At 41.2% G+C, this 21898-nt stretch overlaps 1 protein-coding gene across 1 annotated transcript in view; it reads left to right on the top strand.

The window, feature by feature from the left end:
- The window catches only part of LOC124622872 (glucose dehydrogenase [FAD, quinone]-like), a 187596-nt gene that overhangs the window by 88907 nt on the left and 76791 nt on the right, over positions 1-21898 (top strand). The window contains exon 7 of the mRNA XM_047148666.1: positions 18421-18657. Within this exon, the coding sequence (XP_047004622.1) occupies positions 18421-18657 (237 nt within the window). The remainder of the gene's footprint in view (positions 1-18420; positions 18658-21898) is intronic.

Raw genomic sequence — 21898 nt, 5'->3', positions numbered from 1 at the left:
CCTGCTTAGCCATTTTGCACTTGCTGTCGAGCTCATTTTTGAGACGTTTGTATTCCTTTTTGCCTGCTTCATTTACTGCATTTTTATATTTTCTCCTTTCATCAATTAAATTCAATATTTCTTCTGTTACCCAAGGATTTCTACTAGCCCTCGTCTTTTTACCTACTTGATCCTCTGCTGCCTTCGCTACTTCATCCCTCAAAACTACCCATTCTTCTTCTACTGTATTTCTTTCCCCCATTCCTGTCAGGTGTTCCCTTATGCTCTCCCTGAAACTCTGTACAACCTCTGGTTCTTTCAGTTTATCCAGGTCCCATCTCCTTAAATTCCCACCTTTTTGCAGTTTCTTCAGTTTTAATCTACAGGTCATAACCAATAGATTGTGGTCAGAGTCCACATCTGCCCCTGGAAATGTCTTACAATTTAAAACCTGGTTCCTAAGTCTCTGTCTTACCACTATATAATCTATCTGATACCTTTTAGTATCTCCAGGGTTCTTCCATGTATACAACCTTCTTTCATGATTCTTAAACCAAGTGTTAGCTATGATTATGTTGTGCTCTGTGCAAAATTCTACCAGGCGGCTTCCTCTTTCATTTCTTAGCCCCAATCCATATTCACCTACTATGTCCCCGCCCGGAGATCCGAATGGGGGACTATTTTACCTCCGGAATATTTTACGCAAGAGGACGCCATCATCATTTAATCATACAGTAAAGCTGCATGCCCTCGGGAAAAATTATGGCTGTAGTTTCCCCTTGCTTTCAGCCGTTCACAGTACCAGCACATCAAGGCCGTTTTGGTCATTGGTTATTGTTACAAGGCCAGATCAGTTGCCCTTGCAACTACTGAAAAGGCTGCTGCCCCTCTTCAGGAACCACACGTTTGTCTGGCCTCTCAACAGATACCCCTCCATTGTGGTTGCACCTACGGTACGGCTATCTGTATCGCTGAGGCACGCAAGCCTCCCCACCAACGGCAAGGTCCATGGTTCATGGGGGGGGGGGGGGGGCTGACACAATGTCACAATGTCAATGACACAATGTCATTCATAGAAATTCCATACTTGTTTGGGAACATGAAGACTATAAAAGGCTACAAATGGTCTCCAAATATCTGAACATAACCATTTCCAATCAATGATAGCTTCAGGTGGACCAGTGAACCCAGTCCATTCCATGTAAACACGGGTCATGCCATTATGGGGCCACCACCAGCTTGCATAGTGCCTTGTTGACAACCTGGGCCCATTGCTTCGTGGGTCTCTGCCGCACCCGGACCCTACCATCAGCTTTTCCCAACTGGAATCGGAATTCATCTGAACAGTCCACGGTTCTGCAGTCGTCTAGGGTCCAACAGATACGGTCACGAGCCCAGGAGGGACGCTGCAGACGGTGTAGCAAAGGAACTCGCATTGGTCGTCTGCTGTCATAGCCCATTAACGTCAAATTTCGCCCCACTGTTCGTCATGCGTCCTCCATCGATTTCCGCGGTTATTTCACACACTGTTGCTTGTCTGATAATACTGATAACTCTAAACAGATGGCGCTGCTCTCTGTCGTTAAGTGAAGGGCGTCGGCCTCTCTGTTGCCCGTGGTGAGGGGTAACGCCTGAATTCTCGGCACATTATTAACACTGTGGACGTCAAAGTATAAAGTTTCCTAATGGTTTCCGAAATGCCATTCCGCTTTCAGTCTATCAAGTGCCGTCATGCGGCCATAATCACGTCGGAAACCTTTTCGCTTGAATCACCTGAGTGCAAATGATGCACTGCCCTTTTATACTTTGTGCGAGCGATACTACCGACATCTGCACATTTGCATATCGCTGTCCCATGACTTTTGGCACTTCAGTGTCGTCCTCTGCCGTAACACATCTCCAAGCCATTGGAGAAGACTTTCTCGTATTTGGCGGTGTGGCCCTAAAACTGTTTCCTGATAGTATCGTTCGAAACTTGTTCCAGTGGAGTGATGCCATCTTCCTCTCAATGGCCCCCGTCCTCGTTCTGCCTCTTTGGGTAACGGTACTGCAGAGAGCGATTGGGTGGATGACAGCCTGGTAGATATCTGACTTCAGATGGTCATTCATCCGACGATCGCAGGAGACTCCTGTTGTCACTCGACACTTCATCCAGGCTGCCGCCATCCTTGCATTGTCATCGTCTGTAGGTTGACCATCTCTGGAGAATTTCCAAGCGAGATGCTTAAATTTTGTAACTCGTAGTACATCTTCTCAGCCAACGTTGATGGTTCGAACTTATCGTGGATTTGATATCATGTACTCACATTTCCTATTTTTTTTTTTTTTACCGCAGGCCGTATCGTGCAGCTTTTCCGTTTGGCTCTGGAGACAAAGCTTTTTCTCCGCAGACATAACACCATCAGCATAGAAAGTTTTCATTGATAATGGAATGAGCAGGTCTGATGTGACAGCATCCATCGCAAGGACGAACAGCAGTGGTGATGAAGCCGAGTCTTGGTGGATTCCTAGCGTGATGTGAAAAGTCATTCGACGCTCCTACAGCCGCTTTGTCCTAGCGCCTCTCTTCAACATACAGAAGCCGTACCCACTTAACTAGATACTTTGGAATGGCAAGTCCTCGAAGCGCTATCCAGATTAAGTCATGCGGCACCCAGTCGATAGCCATTTCGAGGTCTAGATACGCGAGGTGCTGTAGCTTCTTCTTTTAACTTTTATAATTGTAGCCGTGCATAGGTCCTCAATGGGAAATATTCAGCTATTTTTGAAAAACTTGGATTCTTTGTTATGCTATCTTTCAGAGAGAGGGAAGTAAATTATTGTTTGTGGTGATTTCAATGTACATTTTCTGAAAGACTCCGATAGAAAGCTTGACGTTGAAGTATTATTTGGTGCTTTCAATTTGACGCCAATTATTGATTTTCCTACTCGGGTAGTACAGGAAAGCATCACACTGATAGATAATGTTTGTATAGATTGAGAGAAATTTAATCAAATAAAAACTTTTCCTGTTAAGAACGGTCTGTCTGATCATGATGCACAGGTAGTTACAGTACATGACATAGCTCCACACAGTAACTCAGAACAGTCCTCCTAAATAGTGCGTTAAATTAACAATTTAACTATCGAAAATTTAAGGGGAAGCTTGCAACAGTTAGACTGGGATGAAGTCTACAGGGAACGTAATGCTAAATTTAAAATTCAACCTATTTCATGATACCTTTGTGAGTATATTTGAGAAGTTTCTATAAGAAAACAGCGAAATATAACTGTAAGAAACAATCTAAAAAGCCATGGCTTACTAAAGAGATAAAAAAATCTTGTAAACTGAAAAGGAAAAAGTATCTTATAGCTAGGGGGACTAATGATCCAGAAACAGTGAAACATTATAAAAACTACTGCACCGTATTAAGAAAAGTTATTAAAAAGTCCATAAGTATGTGCATTATGTTTGAGATTAATACATCTGATAATAAAATTAAAAAAATTGGAATATTGTTAAAAGGGAAACAGAGCAACTGGGAGTGCAGGAAGACTGTATTTCTATCAGACTCAATGAAAAGTTTCTTAACAAGAAGTCAGAAGTAGGAAACATTTTTAATAATCATTTTTTGTGTTGTAGAGACAATAGGATCCAGCTATTCATTAGAAAATGCAAGGCAGTATATGGAAGAGGCAATACCCATGCAATTTGATAAAACTTAAATTCAACCCACCTCTCCTACTGAAATTGGAATAATAATAAATTCACTCAAAATAAAAGCTCACATGGAATTGATGGCATTTCCAACAGAGTACTAAAAGCTTGTTCCCAAAAGGTAAATATGATGCTCAGCCACATATGTTGTAGCTCACTAAAACAGGACATTTTTCCAGATAGACTGAAATACACTATTGTTATACCACTGCATAAAAAAGGGAATAGGTATGATGCTAACAACTACTGCCCAATCTCACTTCTGACAGCTTTATCCAAAATTCTCGAAAAAGTAATGTATTCAAGACTAGCATCACATATTTGTAAAAATGAAGGACTAAGAAAATGTCAGTTTACTTTTCAGAAAGGCTTTCCATCAGAAAATGCTATATATGCTTTCACTGTTCAAATATTGAATGCATTGAATAACCAAACGTCACCAACTGGAATTTCTGTCGTCCCTCAAAGCCTTTTGATTGTGTGAATCATGAAATCTTATAGATAAGCTCAAGTACTGTGGTATGAGTGGGACAGTGCACAAATAGTTTAATTCACATTTACCTGGAAGAATGCAGAAGGTTTAAATTAAGAGTACAGATAGTCTGCAAAAGTCAGCAGAGTCCTCTAAGTGGGGAGGTATCAAGAATGATGTCCCACAGGGTTCAGTTTTGGGTCCCTTATTGTTCTTAAAATAAATTAATGACTTGCCACTCTATATTCATGAAGATGCAAAGTTAGTTCTTTTAGTTGATGATACACTTATAGTAATCACACCCAACAAACAACTATCAGCTGGGGAAGTTGTAAATAATGTCTTTCAGAAAATTATTAAGTGGTTCCCAGCAAATGGACTCTCATTACATTTTGAGAAAACACAGTATATACAATTCTGTACAGTAAATGGCATAACAACATTGATAAATATAGACTACGAACAGAAGTCTGTTGCTAATGCAGAATATTCGAAATTTCAGGTTGTGTGCACTGATTAGAAATGGAATTGGAAGTGAAACATTGATGATCTGCTAAAATGGTTAGGTTCAGGTCCTTATGCTTTTAGGGTTATTGCAAGTTTTGGTGATAAACTATTAGTAAATTAGCCTACTATGCTTATTTTCGTTCACTGCTTTTGTATGACATCATATTTTGGGGTAATTCATCATGAAGAGAAAAGTATTCATTAATAAAGGTGTGTAATCATTATAATACCTGGAGCCCACCCAGTATCACCTTGCAGTCATTTATTTAACGAAATCGGGATATTCACAGTATCTTCGCAATACATACATTCGCTTATGAGATTTGTTATCAATAACCCATCCCATTTCAAAAATAACAGCGAAGTGCGTAGCTACATCACTATAAGAAAGGATGATCTTCACTATTCTGGGTTAAATCTGACTTTGACACAGAAAGGGGTGAATTTTACTGACACAAAAATCTTTGATCATTTGTCAAATATGATTAAAAGTCAGACAGATAGCCATCCAATGTTTAGAAATAAATTAAAGGAATTTCTGAATAACAACTCCTTCTACTCAGTAGATAAATTTTTATATATGAAGTAGTAACTGTATAAAAAAATTAGTTATTTTGTGTAAAGAAAAGTTATTTTAAGATGACACGTTCAATATCATTACGATATGTCGTATTCATGATCTAGGGAACGAGTTTTAATGAATGTATGATGTATGTATATATTAACGCTATTTTTCAACCTGCAACCGTGCAACATAGATTGCGTCAGTCTTGCCACAATTTTTTACAAATTCGGCTTGGTCCATATTGATTTGGGTTATTTCGCAAATCGTTAGAAGATCTTGGCTCAGTAATCTGATCGGGCGGTAATTAGAACACCTTATTTCTGAAGACTGGTGCAGGGATAATCCGTTGCCAATCTGCTGGTATTTGACCTTCTCTGATGAGCTGGTTGAAATGAACTATAAGCTGTATAGGCTAACCAGTCGCATTCCAATGCTGACAGAACCATAACTCGATGATGTTTGGTTTGTGGGGCGCTCAACTACGCCTTCATCAGCCCCCGACCATAACTCGACTGGAACATCGGGGCAGTGGATTTTTTCTCTCTTTAGCTCCTTCAGAGCAATCGCGACTTCGGCACTGATACTTTCTGCTAATCAAAACTATATTATTGCGTGTCATTAATTCATTACTGGTCACAGATTTGTTCCTTTCTACGTGAAGGTTTTCGTGCAAGTTATGAATTGTGATTGTGGCCTTTCAAACACCGTACTACGACACAGCCAAATACAAATCGTCCAGTTTATTTCGCCCTCGTGTTTACTTTTGTTTCTTCGGTAGCCTTTGAACTATACGTTATCTTTTACTGTGGACAGGTTACACAAAGTATTTTATTCACTTTTTATGCAAATTGCCGAAGTTTTTTGATGACGGAAGATATATGCAAAGACGTTACTCCTACCCCGTGACGTACGAAAACGTTTTGTGATGCAGAAATCTCTGCCTTCGCTACTTTTGCTATGATAGCGTGGCGCGTTTCCTGATTTTAAGTGAACACACACTAAAATGATTAATTATATTCCTGACTGATGAACTATCTTGAATCAAACACCGTTTCTGAATAGTATGAATAAATTCTGAACACTACAGGAAAGGATGTCCAGGTGAGACTAATGTTTTCAGTTTACCCACAACATTGGTTCACAACGACCGACATATTACAATTGTATGGATGCGATCCTTTATTAAAAAGAAACGGCACATAAAGAAATTAGATGTTCACAGAAGTATTAATTGTCAATCAGTAATTCCTCTGGATAATTCAGCTCCTGTCATTTATATCTCACACATCAGCTCTTCTATGCCAGTAAACAGCTTTAATCACTTGGAATTACACGTTCTTTACTCCACCATTATACACTTTTTTCGATAATTCTTAGTCCTTGGGTCGTGCTAACCCTCATTCTTAAATATTCAGTGCCCAGAAAATTTCACTGCAACCGTCCTTTTCTCCCTCCAGTCACCTTCCATCAATTGACGGATCGTCTGATTTTATGCGGATACTCTCTCTGGGCATATCACCAGTACAACATAAAACATACATATATTACAGTTACATGCATGCAAATCAACATTAAATAGAGGTAATGAAGGTAATACTTATTGATGCTTCTTTCTGATCTAAGTCGACGCAGGATGCAGCGCAAGTACGTGTGAACCGAAAAACAAAAGGAACAGCAGGATTCATAGCTATACGCTCTTTATTTAAGTTCAGAACTCGATTAACAATCACTCAATTTAACTGGTTGTAATGACCACAATAAATAAATGGTTCAAATGGCTCTGAGCACTATGGGACTTAACATCTATGGTCATCAGTCCCCTAGAACGTAGAACTAGGTAAACCTAACTAACCTAAGGACAGCACACAACACCCAGTCATCACGAGGCAGAGAAAATCCCTGACCCCGCCGGGAATCGAACACAATAGATAACAAATTTCATATAGCAATCAGTGAGAATTGCAACAATTGATATCAGCCCTCAGGGAAAGTAAATATGGATACTCTGTCAGCCCCTTTATGTCAAAATTACTATAACATTGCATCTCACAGACAGTATCAAATTCAACTTGCAAATAAAATTTACAGCGAACCACAGTCATGCTGAGACTGCACTCACTTACGGGGCTCAAATAATGAATGTTCTCCCTGTACAAATAATTAAAGTTCATAAAAGTCCTCTAAAAATTTAAAAACGAACATATGACAGAACAATAAAATAGTTAAATACACCGAAACAGCGGGGTGACATAGCTGCTAATTTCCCCACGGGGTGATATAGTTGCTAATTTCCCCACGCCTATGACCAAGTTATACAGGATCAATTTAAAAATAGTTTTGCTCCTGCAAGGCAAATAAATGCAATTTCTCCCAAATTTACCTAAACTGTAAATACATGAATAGTAAAACGATTAATAAACATTAACACTTAGAAGTACCCATAGCAAAACGATTAATAAACATTAACACTAGAAGTAGCCAGTCTCAAAGGTAAACTACTATCATGTCTAAATGAGTCTTATCACTAGCATACCTAAAACATGAGACTTCAGTACAATTTTCCTGGCCACGGCAATGAGTAACCAAACTGTGATTCTTGAAGTTTTCGCGATGTACTGAATATTCTACGAGGTTTCGGGATTGCAGCCGGATAATGTTTACTTCTTGCCACAATATTTCCGCTAGTGGCGGACACTCACCTCAACATGGCTGTATGGTTGCCAGTCGAAATATTGTGACGAGAAGTCGAAATGAACTGGCTGCAACCCCAAACCCCATAGAACGACCAAAATACTCTGACATTCAGTGTGAGGGTGAATTAGCCACGCACAATAGGACTAAGACATACTAATTTGCCCTTTCAGGATTCAATCACTCCCATCGAATTTTAAAAAAAAATTACAGGAAAATGTCACAAGGTATAGAAATTTAAGCTGCGGTCCCACTATTAAGGTAGAATAATCACTCGCTTCATCAGGAATGATTCCGTGATGGCACCACACATAACAGCCTATTGGCGGTAGAAATCGAAGCAGCCACCTCTATAAGAGACTAAAATTGGCCATAAGCAAGCGGTAACAAACTGGATAAAATTCAGTCACGGACATACATAACAGGACAACACATTTATCACGCTTTGGTGAGTACCTGAGAAAATCCAGGGCGGGAGTGGGCACAAGCGTTAGCGGACACAGCCACGCGGCAGCCAGTCATGCAAACAACTAGCGGGCAGTAATGAAACGAGCACACAAACGCAGCGCAATGGCTCAACAGCGCGAATAAACAAACCGGGCAGACCGGTTTAGCTAACACAGGAAGGACCTAAGAGCCAACAGCAAGCCCAATCATGTACCCAAACCAACGTCCGAATTCGAAAATTTTTGGCAAACATTAAAACACTCAGATTCACTCTTGCCATTTAAAAACACTATAAGGTAAAATTGCCACAGCTCTGCTAAGAATTCATCATGCATGACGCAGATAACTGCATGAACAGTAACCACTCTTCAGCTTATCAAATAGTCTTTAATTCAAAACATACCCTCACTCGTGTTGCATACGTTGATCCTTTTGTAACTGCTGGAAACTTTGATTCATTCGTAGGATAGCCACGCAGCAACAAGGGCAATGAATATCTGCCATTAAATTTACAAAGTAACACAATGACAACAGGCAGCCCAGCACCGTAGTTTAGCACAACGAGTTCACTTTAAATTAGGAACGTATAAATTAGGAACACATAACACCTTCACTTCATGTTTTTTCCCCTTATTCTTTCCTTTATAGAAATTCTTACCCCCAAGCTATGCATAACACAACCTGAGCGCAACATCGCGCTCATTATGGAGGGATACTGACTCAGTTTTTCAGGATAGTAAATGTGAAGTTGCGGTACAGAAAACGGCCCAGAGATCACCAGTGTGGTGTGTGTGTGTGTGTGTGTGTGTGTGTGTGTGTGTGAGTTTGTAGTGAGTGAAGTGTTATGAAACAATGTGTGTATAGTGTGTGCAGTGATTGATGGTGAGATATGAGTAAACAGTGTGGCATTACATTATTTAATAAGTTATTTGTAAGACAAGTATTGTATACCAGGAGTAAATCTAATGATTTTCTTTAACTAGAATTCTGTAAATATATGTGTATACGAATTAGCTTATTTTAAATTGATCTAAAGTAGTAAATACTTTGATATGTCCTTTACCCTTGTAAAAGAGATCTACGGATGAATAAAGCTGCTGCTACTACTAATACAGCCTGCTGCGGCACGTGGTCACATTAGCAAAATGGTTCGAATGGCTCTGAGCACTATGGAACTAAACATCTGAGGTCATCAGTCCCCTAGACTTAGAACTACTTAAACCTGACTAACCTAAGGACATCACACACATCCATGCCCGAGGCAGGATTCGAACCTGCCACCGTAGCAGCAGCGCGGTTCCGGACTGCAGCGCCTGGAACCACTCGGCCACAGTCACTTGAGAAAAGAACCAGCCATTAGCAACTGTCGAGGTAAGAGAACACCGTCCGGTGCAACGCATTAGCCTCTTCTCAGGGAAGACGCGGTCAGGCCCCGCTGTATGTCCACAGCTTAGCCGTGGCGATACGACCCCGCAAGAACACTCCGGCTCTCGTTGCACGCGCTGCCAACTTGTGCTGAAGTCATCCCAGACGTTGCAGCAGGCAGGAGACGTCTGCTGTTAACCGGTGTCCGTTCCTAACTGCCAGTGGCTCGGATCCACACCTCCCGTCTGCGCGAAAACGGGCAGCAGGTGGCGATGACTGTAAAAATATTTGCGACTGAACGAATTATTTCTCGCATTCGACCTTTCTGGTCCTCACTGACTGGCCTTATTACGCCAATAGCTCGTGCAAGCGCTTGAAAATTGTAAAACTGACATTCTAGTAAATTCTACCTTACAATTTTGTGAGTTTTAACAGCAGAAAACAAACAGTTACACCATTGTGTTCTTCTGGCCTTCTGACGAAGAAACTACTGCGCTTCTAAGGCTTACATTTGGATCGAACTGCCAACGTAATTACTTTTAGCGCAGTGTTTACAAAAGTCGTTTTTCGTTATTTACCCTGGCAGGCACTTTTAAACCGATAATGTTAACACCGTAGCTGACTATGCTGGTGGCGTAATAGTCCATTCAATGGAGACCAAAAAAGCTCGAATATCGGGAATATTTGATCTGGTCGGAACAACATACTAGAAATTCTGACTAGTGAGGGGTCAGTATGAGGTGGAGGTGCGTTAGAAAGTCACTTTGCCGGCCGTGGTGGTCGAGCGGTTCTAGGCGCTACAGTCTGGAACCGCGCGACCGCTACGATCGCAGGTTCGAATCCTGCCTTGGGCATGGATGTGTGTGATGTCCTTAGGTTAGTTAGGTTTAAGTAGTTCCAAGTTCTAGGGGACTGATGACCTCAGCTGATAAGTCCCATAGTGCTCAGAGCCCTTTGAACCTTTTTTTTTGAAAGTCACTTTTGAACGTTTTTCTTTAGTAACTTGAAACCCGTGGCCTGCAGCGAAAACGTATACCAGATCAAAATTTAACTACATTTCCTACAAAAACGTCCTGCTCATTTTTTTTCTGTAGGACTAACAGTTCGCGCATAGCGTGGGAGAAAATATGAAGCTCGTGGTTTATGAAGGCCAGCTATAACATTGTGGGCTGCATAAAACGACAGCGGTAGGGGCTGCTGAATCGCCCTATATTAATGAAGACGCCACGAACATTCCATCACACCCTGCCCTACCTCCTGACCCCTTTCGCGCCCTCTCTTTCTCTTTCTCTCTCTCTCTCTCGCTCTCTCTCTCTCTCTCTCTCATATACACACACACACACACACACACACACACACACACACACACACACACACACAGACGCGCTCTTTCCCACTTTTTCATCAGTCTCCTGACGGGTTTGATGTTGCCGCATCGATTTCCTCTCCTGTGCAAATGTCTTCCTCACGGAGTGGCAATCGGTCAAAAAGTCAGCGATTATTGTTAAATATATTTCAATAACTGCCTTCCCCTACAGTTTTTGCCCTCTACGACTCTCTCTAATACCACTGAAATCATTCTCCAATATCTTAACATATCCATCATCCTACCGCGCAGGGTAGCCGAGTGGTCTTGGGCGCCTTGTCACGGTCCGCGCGGGTGCCCACGTCGGAGGTTCGAGTCCTCCCTCGGGCATGGGTGTGTGTGTTGTCCTTAGCGTAAGTTAGTTTAAGTTAGATTAAGTAGTGTGTAAGCTTAGGGATCGATTACCTTAGCAGTTTGGTCCCATAAGACTTATCACAAATTTTTTCCATCATCCTGACTTTTTTCTCACCTTTTCCACTAATCCTTTCTCGTCGATCATGCTGGGTCTCACTTTATTTTTCACCTTATTAGTCCCTCCAATTTTCCAGTATACTTTCGCAACAAAATATCCCAAACAATTCGCTTCTCTTCTTTTTCGGTATTCCGACATTCCATGAGTAACTTCTGTTCCACCTGTGAATACTTTGACAAATTCTGATACATGTTTGATATTAGTTGATTTCTTTTGCCTAGGAATATTCTCTTTGCATCTTATAATCTGCTTCTTAAGTCCTGCTTACTTCTTGGAGATGTGGTTCGCCTAACGCAACTAAATGACAGGCTGTTTGCATCGTGTCATGCAAGTTTCTCTTCTTTTTATTTGTGAAGCTTCCTCAGTGGCCTGTAATGCATGATTGTATTATGTATATAATAACTGCGCTATACACTAACCACAGATTTGTTATTACATTACAGTTTTGCGTTATTCTCTTCTTCTTGCGTAAGAAACAAATCTTTGCGGCACAAGTTTCCTGACGTTAAATTACTATTTGGTTTTACTTACGATCTGCTATCTTATCAGTACATATGTACTACACTGGGGACATTGAACTTAGTTAATCTTTGAACACCAAGACGTCCAATATCCTGTGTTTTTCGGACATATTTCAACTGAACACTTTACTTTCACTGTTCACTGGATTTTGATTTGATATGTCTACTGTAACTGACCGCTGTGGCCGAGCGGTTCTAGGCATTTCAGTCTGGAACCTCGCTGCTGCTACGGTCGCAGGTTCGAATACTCCCTCGGGCACTGATGTGTGTGATGTCCTTAGGTTAGTTAGGTTTAAGTAGTTCTAAGTTCTAGGGGACTGATGACCTCAGATGTTAAGCCCCATAGTGCTTAGAGCCATTTGAACCATTTTTTGTCTACTGTGCATAAGAGGAGCCTTCGTTAGGTAATGCATTTTTTTCTCGGCCAGTCTCGGTTGAAAATGGGGGGGTATTTCTTGTGGGACATCGTCGAACATTCCTGCCTTAGCCACTATAGTTTCATGAAGTTCCTCTGGGCGACAGTGCAATAAGTAGCCTTCAAAATGGCGTCTGTAACGGAGGTGCGTCCACGCAGAGAGCTGTCATTGAGTTTCTTTCGATGAAAATCACAGCAACTCAAAAAATAGTTCAAATAGCTCTGAGCACTATGGGACTCAACATCTTATGTCGTAAGTCCCCTAGAACTTAGAACTACTTAGACCTAACTAACCCAAGGACATCACACACACCCATGCCCGAGGCAGGATTCGAACCTGCGACCGTAGCAGCCTCGCGGTTCCGGACTGCAGCGCCAGAACCGCACGGCCACCGCGGCCGGCCACACCAACTCAGATCTGCGTAGGCGCTTACAGAATGTCTACGGAGAGCCGTCAGTGAACAAAGTCACTCTCAGTAGTCGGGTGAGGCGTCTGCCAGCATCGCAACAAGGTTGCGCAAATCTGTCGGGTCTCCCAAGTGCCGGCCAACAGCACACTGCTCTGACTCCTGCAGTAGGGGAACTGCGGACAGTCTCATTCGAGGTGATCGATGGATCACAATCAAAAACGTCGCTGCGCAACTGGACGTCTCTGTTCGTAGTACTGACAAATTTGTCTAACATTTGGCGGACTGAAAGATGTGTGTCCACTGGGTTCCTCTCCACCTAACAGAAGACCGTAATGAACAACGGAGCACCAGCTGTGCGGAGTTTGTAAGGTGGCTCTTACGTGAGGAAGACATTTTTACCAGTTTTAATAAATTATTGTCTATTATTGATGTATTCACGGTAGTTTGGAAGTGCTGTAATCCGTAGCCGGCCATGAGCCGGAGAGCATTTCCCATGCTGGCTGGCTAGGTGACGAAGCGACCGTATGTCGCGCGTAGTGGGGTGGGGCTCGGCACTGGACCATAGCAACAAGCGTCAGCCTGGGAAATATACATGACGTGAAGTACCGCCATCTTGGCGCCAAAGTCACCGATTTTGTTTATTTGTATTTAATAATTAAAGTCATTTATGACAACATGAATACTAGGAGGAGCCTCTAGATGTTTAAAACTATTTATCATAATTTTGCATCGTTAAAATTTACACCCGTTCATTAACAAATGCATATCTTTGTAAGTACGAACTTGATCGGAAATCCACGAACTGTAACGAAACTAGTAAGAGATACGCACTGCATGCCGAAGTCGGCAGTCGGCGTTGAGAACTCTTCCTGTGTTTTTCGATGGTAACCATGCTCTCAGTTACGAGTAGTTTGTGACATGAGTGTTTCATTATTGATATAATAGGAATAAAAGTGATATTACGGCATTCTGAATGTTAATTTCGAGTAAATAGATACCCCAAAATTAATCGACAGCAATTTCAGGTAATTAGCTTCCACCGACAGAGACATCCAATGCGCCAATGAAGAATCTGCACGGGACGACATTTACGAGAGCTGCACCGCTCACAGGTAGGAGGAAATCCGACGACACGACCCACCAAGGCGGATCAAGGAAGGTCCGACTTACACTCGCAAATTCCGGGTAGAAACGCTGACCAGTTATACTGTACGTCACATATACCACCCTCTACGGACTCGCGGCTAAGCTGAGTAATAACACTATCAGTTTAGAAGCGAGGGGATCTTGCAAGTTGTTTGCGCTTTACGAGGCTGATGATGACGATGTTTTATCAAACATAGTCGCGGGCGATGAAATATGGATTCATCACTTCGAACCGGAACAAAAAGGCAATCAATGGAGTTGAGCCACACCACCTACCCTCCGAAGAAAATGTTCAAAGCCGAACGCTCAATCGGTAAAGTCGTGACAACGGTCTTCTGGGGCTCTGAAAGGATAATTCTGTTTGATGCTCTTCCTCATGCCGCAACGATCGACTCTGAACTGCAGAGTGTTCGTTGCCACAAAAATGCAAACAAATTTCTTCTTCATGACAATGCAAAGCCTCACGCAAGTCTCCGCACCGGAGAGGAGCTCACGAACCGTCATTGGACTGTTCTTCCTTATCCACCCTACAGCCCGGATATCGCACATTCCGACTTCCTGCTGCTTGACCCAGTGAATGATGCACTCCGCGGGAAGCAGGTCGTGATGATGAGAAGGTTATTGGCACAGCAAGTCAGCTCTGACGTCGACTAGTAGAGTGTACCACGTGGGCATACAGGTCCTCACAGTAACGTGGCGCAAGGCCACCACATTGAACGCAGACTGTGTTGAAAAACAGGGTATCGTAGCCAGAAGAGTTGGGAACAGTATGGTGTGTTGGAATCCTGAATAAAGCCAACGTGTATTCAGAAAAACAGTTGAATGCTCCTAGTAATATTGCCAATTGTCGCAGTGTCTTTCGTTCATCTTTTGTTCGTGTCATGGTGTCAGTAAGCAGTTTAATACTCTTTTGTTTGTTACGTGTGTGTATGTGGTTTTGTATGTAGGAGGGCTTGGGAAATTAAGTTAATTATTTAGTCTGTTTGTTACTGTTTTCGAGGATAACATGATCAGTGAGTTGTTGCTGATATTGATTAGATCTTTCATTTGTTTCTTATTCATTGCAAGGGCACTTCGTGTGTAAATGCTTTTTTGTAATGTTAAGGGTTTTCTGCTGTCATTGTTCATTCTAACAATTTCCGTTCCTGTTTCATGTTGGATGACTCATTCCCATGCTTTATTCGGTGTTCAGTGAAAGTGGAATGGCTATTTTAATATTTCAAGTGTCTTACGTGTTCTTTACGTATAGTTTTTGAAATTTCTGACTGTCATTCACTTACTTCATCTGTCATGAATTGTTTTCCGTCATTGTCATTAAGTTACCAAAGAAGAAACCACATCATATATGGATAAAACTATCGAAAGATCAGTCTGAAATAAAAATGTCAACTTGTGATCAAAGTAATGTACAGAAGAGAAGAAACAACTAAATTGAACGAAGATCCATTTATGTTACTACTAATGTGTTCTACTTTATACTTTCATTGTCCTATTTTTCTATACGCACCATAAATTCTGTCTTAGTTTAATCCTCAGTCCAATTATTATGCCTCTAAGGAAAGAATAAATATTAGTGATCAACGTCGCGTCGACAGTGGGGTCATAGACACAGAACTGGGGTCGAGTAAGGAGGGGAAAGGAAACCGGTCGTGCCCTTTCAGAGAAACCGCCCTGGCATTCGCTGTAAGTGATTTCGGGAAATCATGGAAAAGCAAAATCTGGATGACTAGACATAGATGTGAGCCGTCGTCCTCTCGAATGCGAGTCCAGTGTGCTAACCACTGCGCCTTCTCGCTATGGTGTACCTCTAGACCAGTAGTTCACAACCTTTCTTAGACCATTATTCCTGAGTGCGGTCAGACATTAGTTTATACTCCCGCCCTCCCCCGTCACCTTCGCCATCTGTTGCCCTCCCCTCTCTCACATTATCACCAACTTTAGCATTTAACTAAACTGAATTCGTGGTGCATCGCAAGTGCCACCCGCAACTCCTTCTCAGATAAGAAAGCTAACTGCCCACACTAAGGACAGACACTTGTTACAAAACATACTTCCCCTGCATTGCTCCTCTTCATTGCGGCACTTGCTTGACAGCACACTGCTACCCCACTCACAATCAAGCAAGTTCAAATGTACACACCATAGTGAATTACTTCATTGCTGCACTTCTGGTAGAAATTGAAAGAGTTCTGGCTCTTAATATTTTGTGTTAACAACACTGTGTACAGCCCTATAGTAGCCCTTTTACAGTTAATGCTGTGTCATGGTGTCTATTAATTCATTTATCTGTTTCCAAACCAGTAATGAAGCAATTTCTGGACTACTGCAGGTACTATCTACAACTTGAGAAGACATCCTCTTGAGATATTTAGCATTTCTGACGTATAGTCTCACTTTTATCATCAGTGATATCCCGGACGAAGCACAACATATCTGTGCAAAGGGTGGATTGCGTGAGTAATCTGTAATCTCCATCGCATTAATGTTACTAATTGAGAAAAAGTAATTATTCATAGATTATATAATCAACATTAGAGTCTTACAAAATTGTGATAAAAACAATGATCTTTTGAAAATAATTTAGTCTCGTGACTGAAACAGAATCTAATTGCTTCTTTTTCTTACCACTCAGAAAATTTTATTTTACCCCTCAGGAGGTAATTCCCCCATATTGGGAACCACTGCTCGAGACTCTCTACTCAGTTAAATAAATGTATCAAGTATTCCTTTATTTCAACTGGAAAGCCACTATTACCTGCTGACTTCAATACAAGAATCTGCCCTCTTTACATTTCTGCTTCTTTTTACAAAACCCTCAGTCTCTTACTTTATTCGACAGACAAGTTGAGCATATCGCTTTCTCTTCTTTGGTTTTTTTAGACGTACCAATGAAAGATCTATGGTTGTCAGTATTCTGACTTACTCTGACTGTTTGACATTGCTCGCGAAGAATACCTCTCCTGTGCCAACCTCGAAGAGTAACACTTGCCCTCAACATCGTGAATAATTTGTTGGATATATTCCAAAATCTGTCATCCCCTATAGTTTATACCCTCTACGGCTCTCTCAATTACTATGGAAGTTATTCCGTCTTAACAATTCCTTTTATTTTGTCAATGTTTTCCACATATTACTGTCCTCGCCGATTCTGTAGGGAACCTCCTTATTCCTTACCTATCAGTCTGCTTAATTATCTTACAAAGCACTAAATCTCAAACGCTTCGATTCCCTTCTTTGCCGCTTTTTCACAAGTGCGTGATTCGCTTCCATACAGTACTATTCTCCAGACGCACATACTCAGAAATTTCGTCCTTAGTCATGGCCTACGTTTGATACACCAGGAATGCCCTCTTTGCCAGTGCTAACCTCTTATGTCCTGCTTGCTTTATCTGTCACGAGTTATTTTATTTCTAACATAAGAGAGTACCTTCATTTCATCTAGGTCTTGGTTCACAATTATAATGGTAAGTTTACAGCTAATCTCATTGTGCTACTCCTCATTACTTTCATCTTACTTCGGTTTACGCACAATCCGTAGTGTGAACTTAACAAGGACTTAATTCAACTGCTCTTGCAATTATTATTCACTATCAGCGAGGAAAGCAAAGTAATCGGTAAATCTTATCGCTGATAATGTTACACAGTAAATTTCATTTCCGTCTTTTCTTCTTCGATGTAAAGATCTAACAGCAGGCAGTAAGTCTGCATACCTATCTTACACTTTTTTAATCCACGCACTTACTTCTTGGTCTTTGCTCCTCATTTTTCCTTCTTGGCTCTTGTACATATTGAACATAACCCGTCTTTCCCTAAGTTTACTCGTAATTTCCTGTGAGTTTTGAACATCTCGTATCCTTTTACATCGTTGAGCTCTTTTTCTAGGTCAATAAATCTAATGGGTTGGGTTTTTTGGGGGAGGAGACCAGACAGCGAGGTCATCGGTCTCATCGGATTAGAGAAGGACGGGGAAGGAAGTCGGCCGTGCCCTTTCAAAGGACCCATCCCGGCATTTGCCTGGAGAGATTTAGGGAAATCACGAAAACCCTAAATCAGGATGGCCGGACACGGGATTGAACCGTCATCCTCCCTAATGCGAGTCCAGTGTGCTAGCAATAAATCTAATGAACATACCTTTATTTTTTTCCTTGCTTCCATTATGAGCGCAACCTCACAACTGTCTCTCGGGCGCCTTTACCTTTCCTGAAGCCAAACTGATAGTCATCTAACAGATCCTCAGTTTTTTTTGTTTTTTTTTTTAAATACTGTGTCCATGTCTCAGTAAATACACATTCCAAACAGAGCCCCAAAACTATCCTCATGCGTTTTTGTACATATATTTCTGTGAGATATTACTGCCCTCGTTACAGGTACAACTTACAGGACCATGTGACCTACCGCGGCCTACTCCTTGTGGAGGAGTTCGTCGGCCGTAAGGAGTCCTCGGACGCGTTCCTTCATATGGCAGAGGCGTACGAGTACCTGCTGTACCGAGCCGGCCCCCTGTCCTCTCCTGGGTACCACAGCCTGGCTGGCTTCATCAGGAGCGGCGAAGACGCAGACGACGACGCCCCTGGCTACCCCGACGTCGGCATCTTCCTCTTCGGGTAAGCAGTTCGTTTCAGTTTCTAAGTTTCAGCTTATAAAATAAAAAAATAGAGTGACTAAATCGTGCTCTTGAAGCAAACTGACGGAGGTCAGTGGCACAGTCAGTAACAGCAAATTAGTTATCTATGGTCGATCAGTAAAGTGTCACGAATGCCTCCATAATAGCTTGTAGTGAACGAATTGTTACACCACATTGAGAAATTGTTATGCGTATTATTACTTTTGCAAACCACACTTTGGGAAGTTACTTTATGTGGTGATGAATCTTTTGTGCTCTACAAATCAAGAAGCTATTACGTACAACAATTACACTCAATGAAAATGTAGAAATTAGGTGCACCAGCTGCAATAATTAAAGTATATCAGCGCAACTGCTTTTACTTGCACCAGAGCTAGCTTGACTCTACTTAATAATGGGTTGTGAAACATTCAATACCTTCCATCCATGTTTAAAAAGAAAACAATAACTTTCAAATTATGGTAGTATTAAACATCGCCGTTTACGCTTACGCTTGTGAAGTATATTTTTTTTATTGCAACTTTAAATATTACTCACTTCGCACGCGCAATTTCAAATGCAAATAAGTTCTCAGGCATAGTCGCAAGCAAGGGAACTGTGGGCCGAACGCGGTGACCGAGCGGTTCTAGACGCTTCAGTCCTGAACCGCGCGACTGCTACGGTCGCAGGTTCGAATCCTGCCTCGGGCATGGATGTGTGTGATGTCTTTAGGTTAGCTAGGTTTAAGTAGTTCTAAGTTCTAGGGGACTGATGACCACAGATGTTAAGTCCCACAGTGCTCAGAGCCATTTGAATCATTTTGAAGGGAACCGTGGTCATTCAGTACTAAGCGTGGGCTGATGGACATGTGTTTATTAATTACCTTTATTACATGATAGTCCATCTTATTTATTCCCTAATTGTAACATCAACATTTTTGATCTCTGGAAACTGAGATACTTTGTACATTCACTAGTTTAAAATCGTTGATCCAACAAATTTTCACTGCACCACATACCTATCTTTGTATCTGATGGTGGCGTAACAACCGAAAACCGGTCCGTGTAATAAATAATAAACACTGTAGAATATTACACCAGTGTTATGTCTTTCAATCATAACGAAAAATTGGATAACAATTCACAGCTTTAAAAGGAATCGACCGTGTTTGATAATTACATGAAGGCTGTGAATCCATCCCACTGTAACTCACTGTATTAACGAAAAATCGCAGTGTCAATTACCATGTGTTGGTTATTATTTTGAGAGAATGGGAACATTAGCAGGTGGACCATTAGAGTAATTGTGCTTGTTACCTAGCAATGCACAGCAGGTGCCCTAGAATGGAGGAATTGTGGTTTCAAGTGAGGTGGCAGGCAATAATAGTTGCATGTCTGTGGCCCACCTGAGCTGGTCTAGGAGCTTGCGACAGTGACTGTAACAAATGGTCATCGTTTACAATCATCAATCTCTCTACCATCATTTTCTTACATTTAATTGGCCAGTTAGTATTCTTCGAGCCACCAGTCGAATTACTAGTTAGCTATCCATTCCTCTTTCTTAATGTCCTCTTTTCCTATACTAAATTAAGCATAGATTTGTCAAAAACTTTCCTCCTGAAACCATTCCTGAATAATGTTTATTTCCTGATATCTTCTCTCAATCTGGAAATTCCGTGTCCTGTTGGGTAGTTAGTTTAATTTCACCTCGGTCGTAGCAGTGACCTATCCCATGAGTATTATCAGTGACAAACAAGCTGGCGCTCCTCCCACATCTATAATGCCTTGCTATGAAAGAAGTCTATGGTGTCATTGTTTGGTGAGACGCTCTGTTTCCAGTCTTCAAGAGTGCTTATGTATCCACACTCTACGAGTTGACATACTAATACAGCCACCAGTAGTTTACTAACAGTTTGCAACATTGCGCTATTAATTAGAGTATCTAAAATGATAATGAATGTTCACTCTGGTCTTACAGCTGATCCCTGTCAGAGAATAAGTGTGTAATGGCAAAGTTAATCACTGTTGCTTCGAACAAAAATAGCTTGACAGCCCTGATATACATCTGAACGAATAAAAAAATTGACTAAAAGCAAGAAAAAGTGCTATTCTTACGGCCTCCTAACACGTGGCAGGAATACAAATTATTGGCTACATCGCTACCCAGCGGCCAACGAACGCATTCATTGCATTAACCGCGAATAAAGTCAGTCACAAGTTTAATAAATGCACGCAGGAATTATAGATGAAATAATGTTCTCTTCACTCAATGTTCTAATTTTTTTTTAACTGAATTTATTGTAGAAAATTAAAATATTCCATGTTGCATATGTTATTCTTGGACCGTTCACTTTTGCTATTTTGTTTCTTTTTTCCACTTCCCACTACACCGTCTTCCTGTTTTCATGCTTGATCTGTTTTCAGTTTTGGACGAGCTACCCAATGGGCCATCTTACCACTAAACTGAGGGATGGGGAGTTTCCCTTGTAAGTTCACACGACTTAAAAATGTTTCAGATCCCTCATGATCGTAGCACGCGAAATTTTTACAAGTCGACGACCAAATATTTAGAAAATATTTGTGATACACACACGAAGCGTCGTCCAGCCACACATACGTCCGGTCTGCTCGCGTATCCCACTCCATCTGACCGCCGAATACAAAACGCCCCAGCACTAAAATGGGCGCCGTTACTTATAGCCTCGCACTGATGTGAGTCAAAATTGCACACTTCCCAAAACGTACATAAACTATAAACTTAATGTTATATATCATATTACACATCAATCTGGACGCATATTGCTTTTTTCCTGTATCTTTATGGTTTGGTCACAAAAACGGTTTTTGTTCATAAGGACGATATTTTGCGACATTATATCATCCATAAATATCAAACAGTTAAACTAATTACAGTCGTACATCTCTAATTACATCTATTTACTAATGCTGCCGCTAATTTCCCTGTTTCATTTTTTATTTAAGGGAAAATTCACTTTTTCATGCACTGAATTTACATTCTGGCCTGTAATTAAAAATACGTAACATTCACAAAAAATATGCAATAATAATTCGATGATACTAAGATCTAACCATTGACACTAGATTTATCTGAATCTCGCGAGGCGTTAGCAAGTTATTAATTTTTAAAAGTCATTTTATATCCAAAACATTTAATACTAAATAACTTGAAACATATACTAAATAACTTGAAAGTTTATGTCGTAGCTAGGGCGCTTCTTTATT

This window comes from Schistocerca americana, chromosome 7 (assembly GCF_021461395.2).
Source record: "Schistocerca americana isolate TAMUIC-IGC-003095 chromosome 7, iqSchAmer2.1, whole genome shotgun sequence".
Taxonomy (NCBI): domain Eukaryota; kingdom Metazoa; phylum Arthropoda; class Insecta; order Orthoptera; family Acrididae; genus Schistocerca; species Schistocerca americana.
Note: the sequence above shows the minus strand (reverse complement) of the source record. Positions and strands in the feature narration are given on the sequence as shown.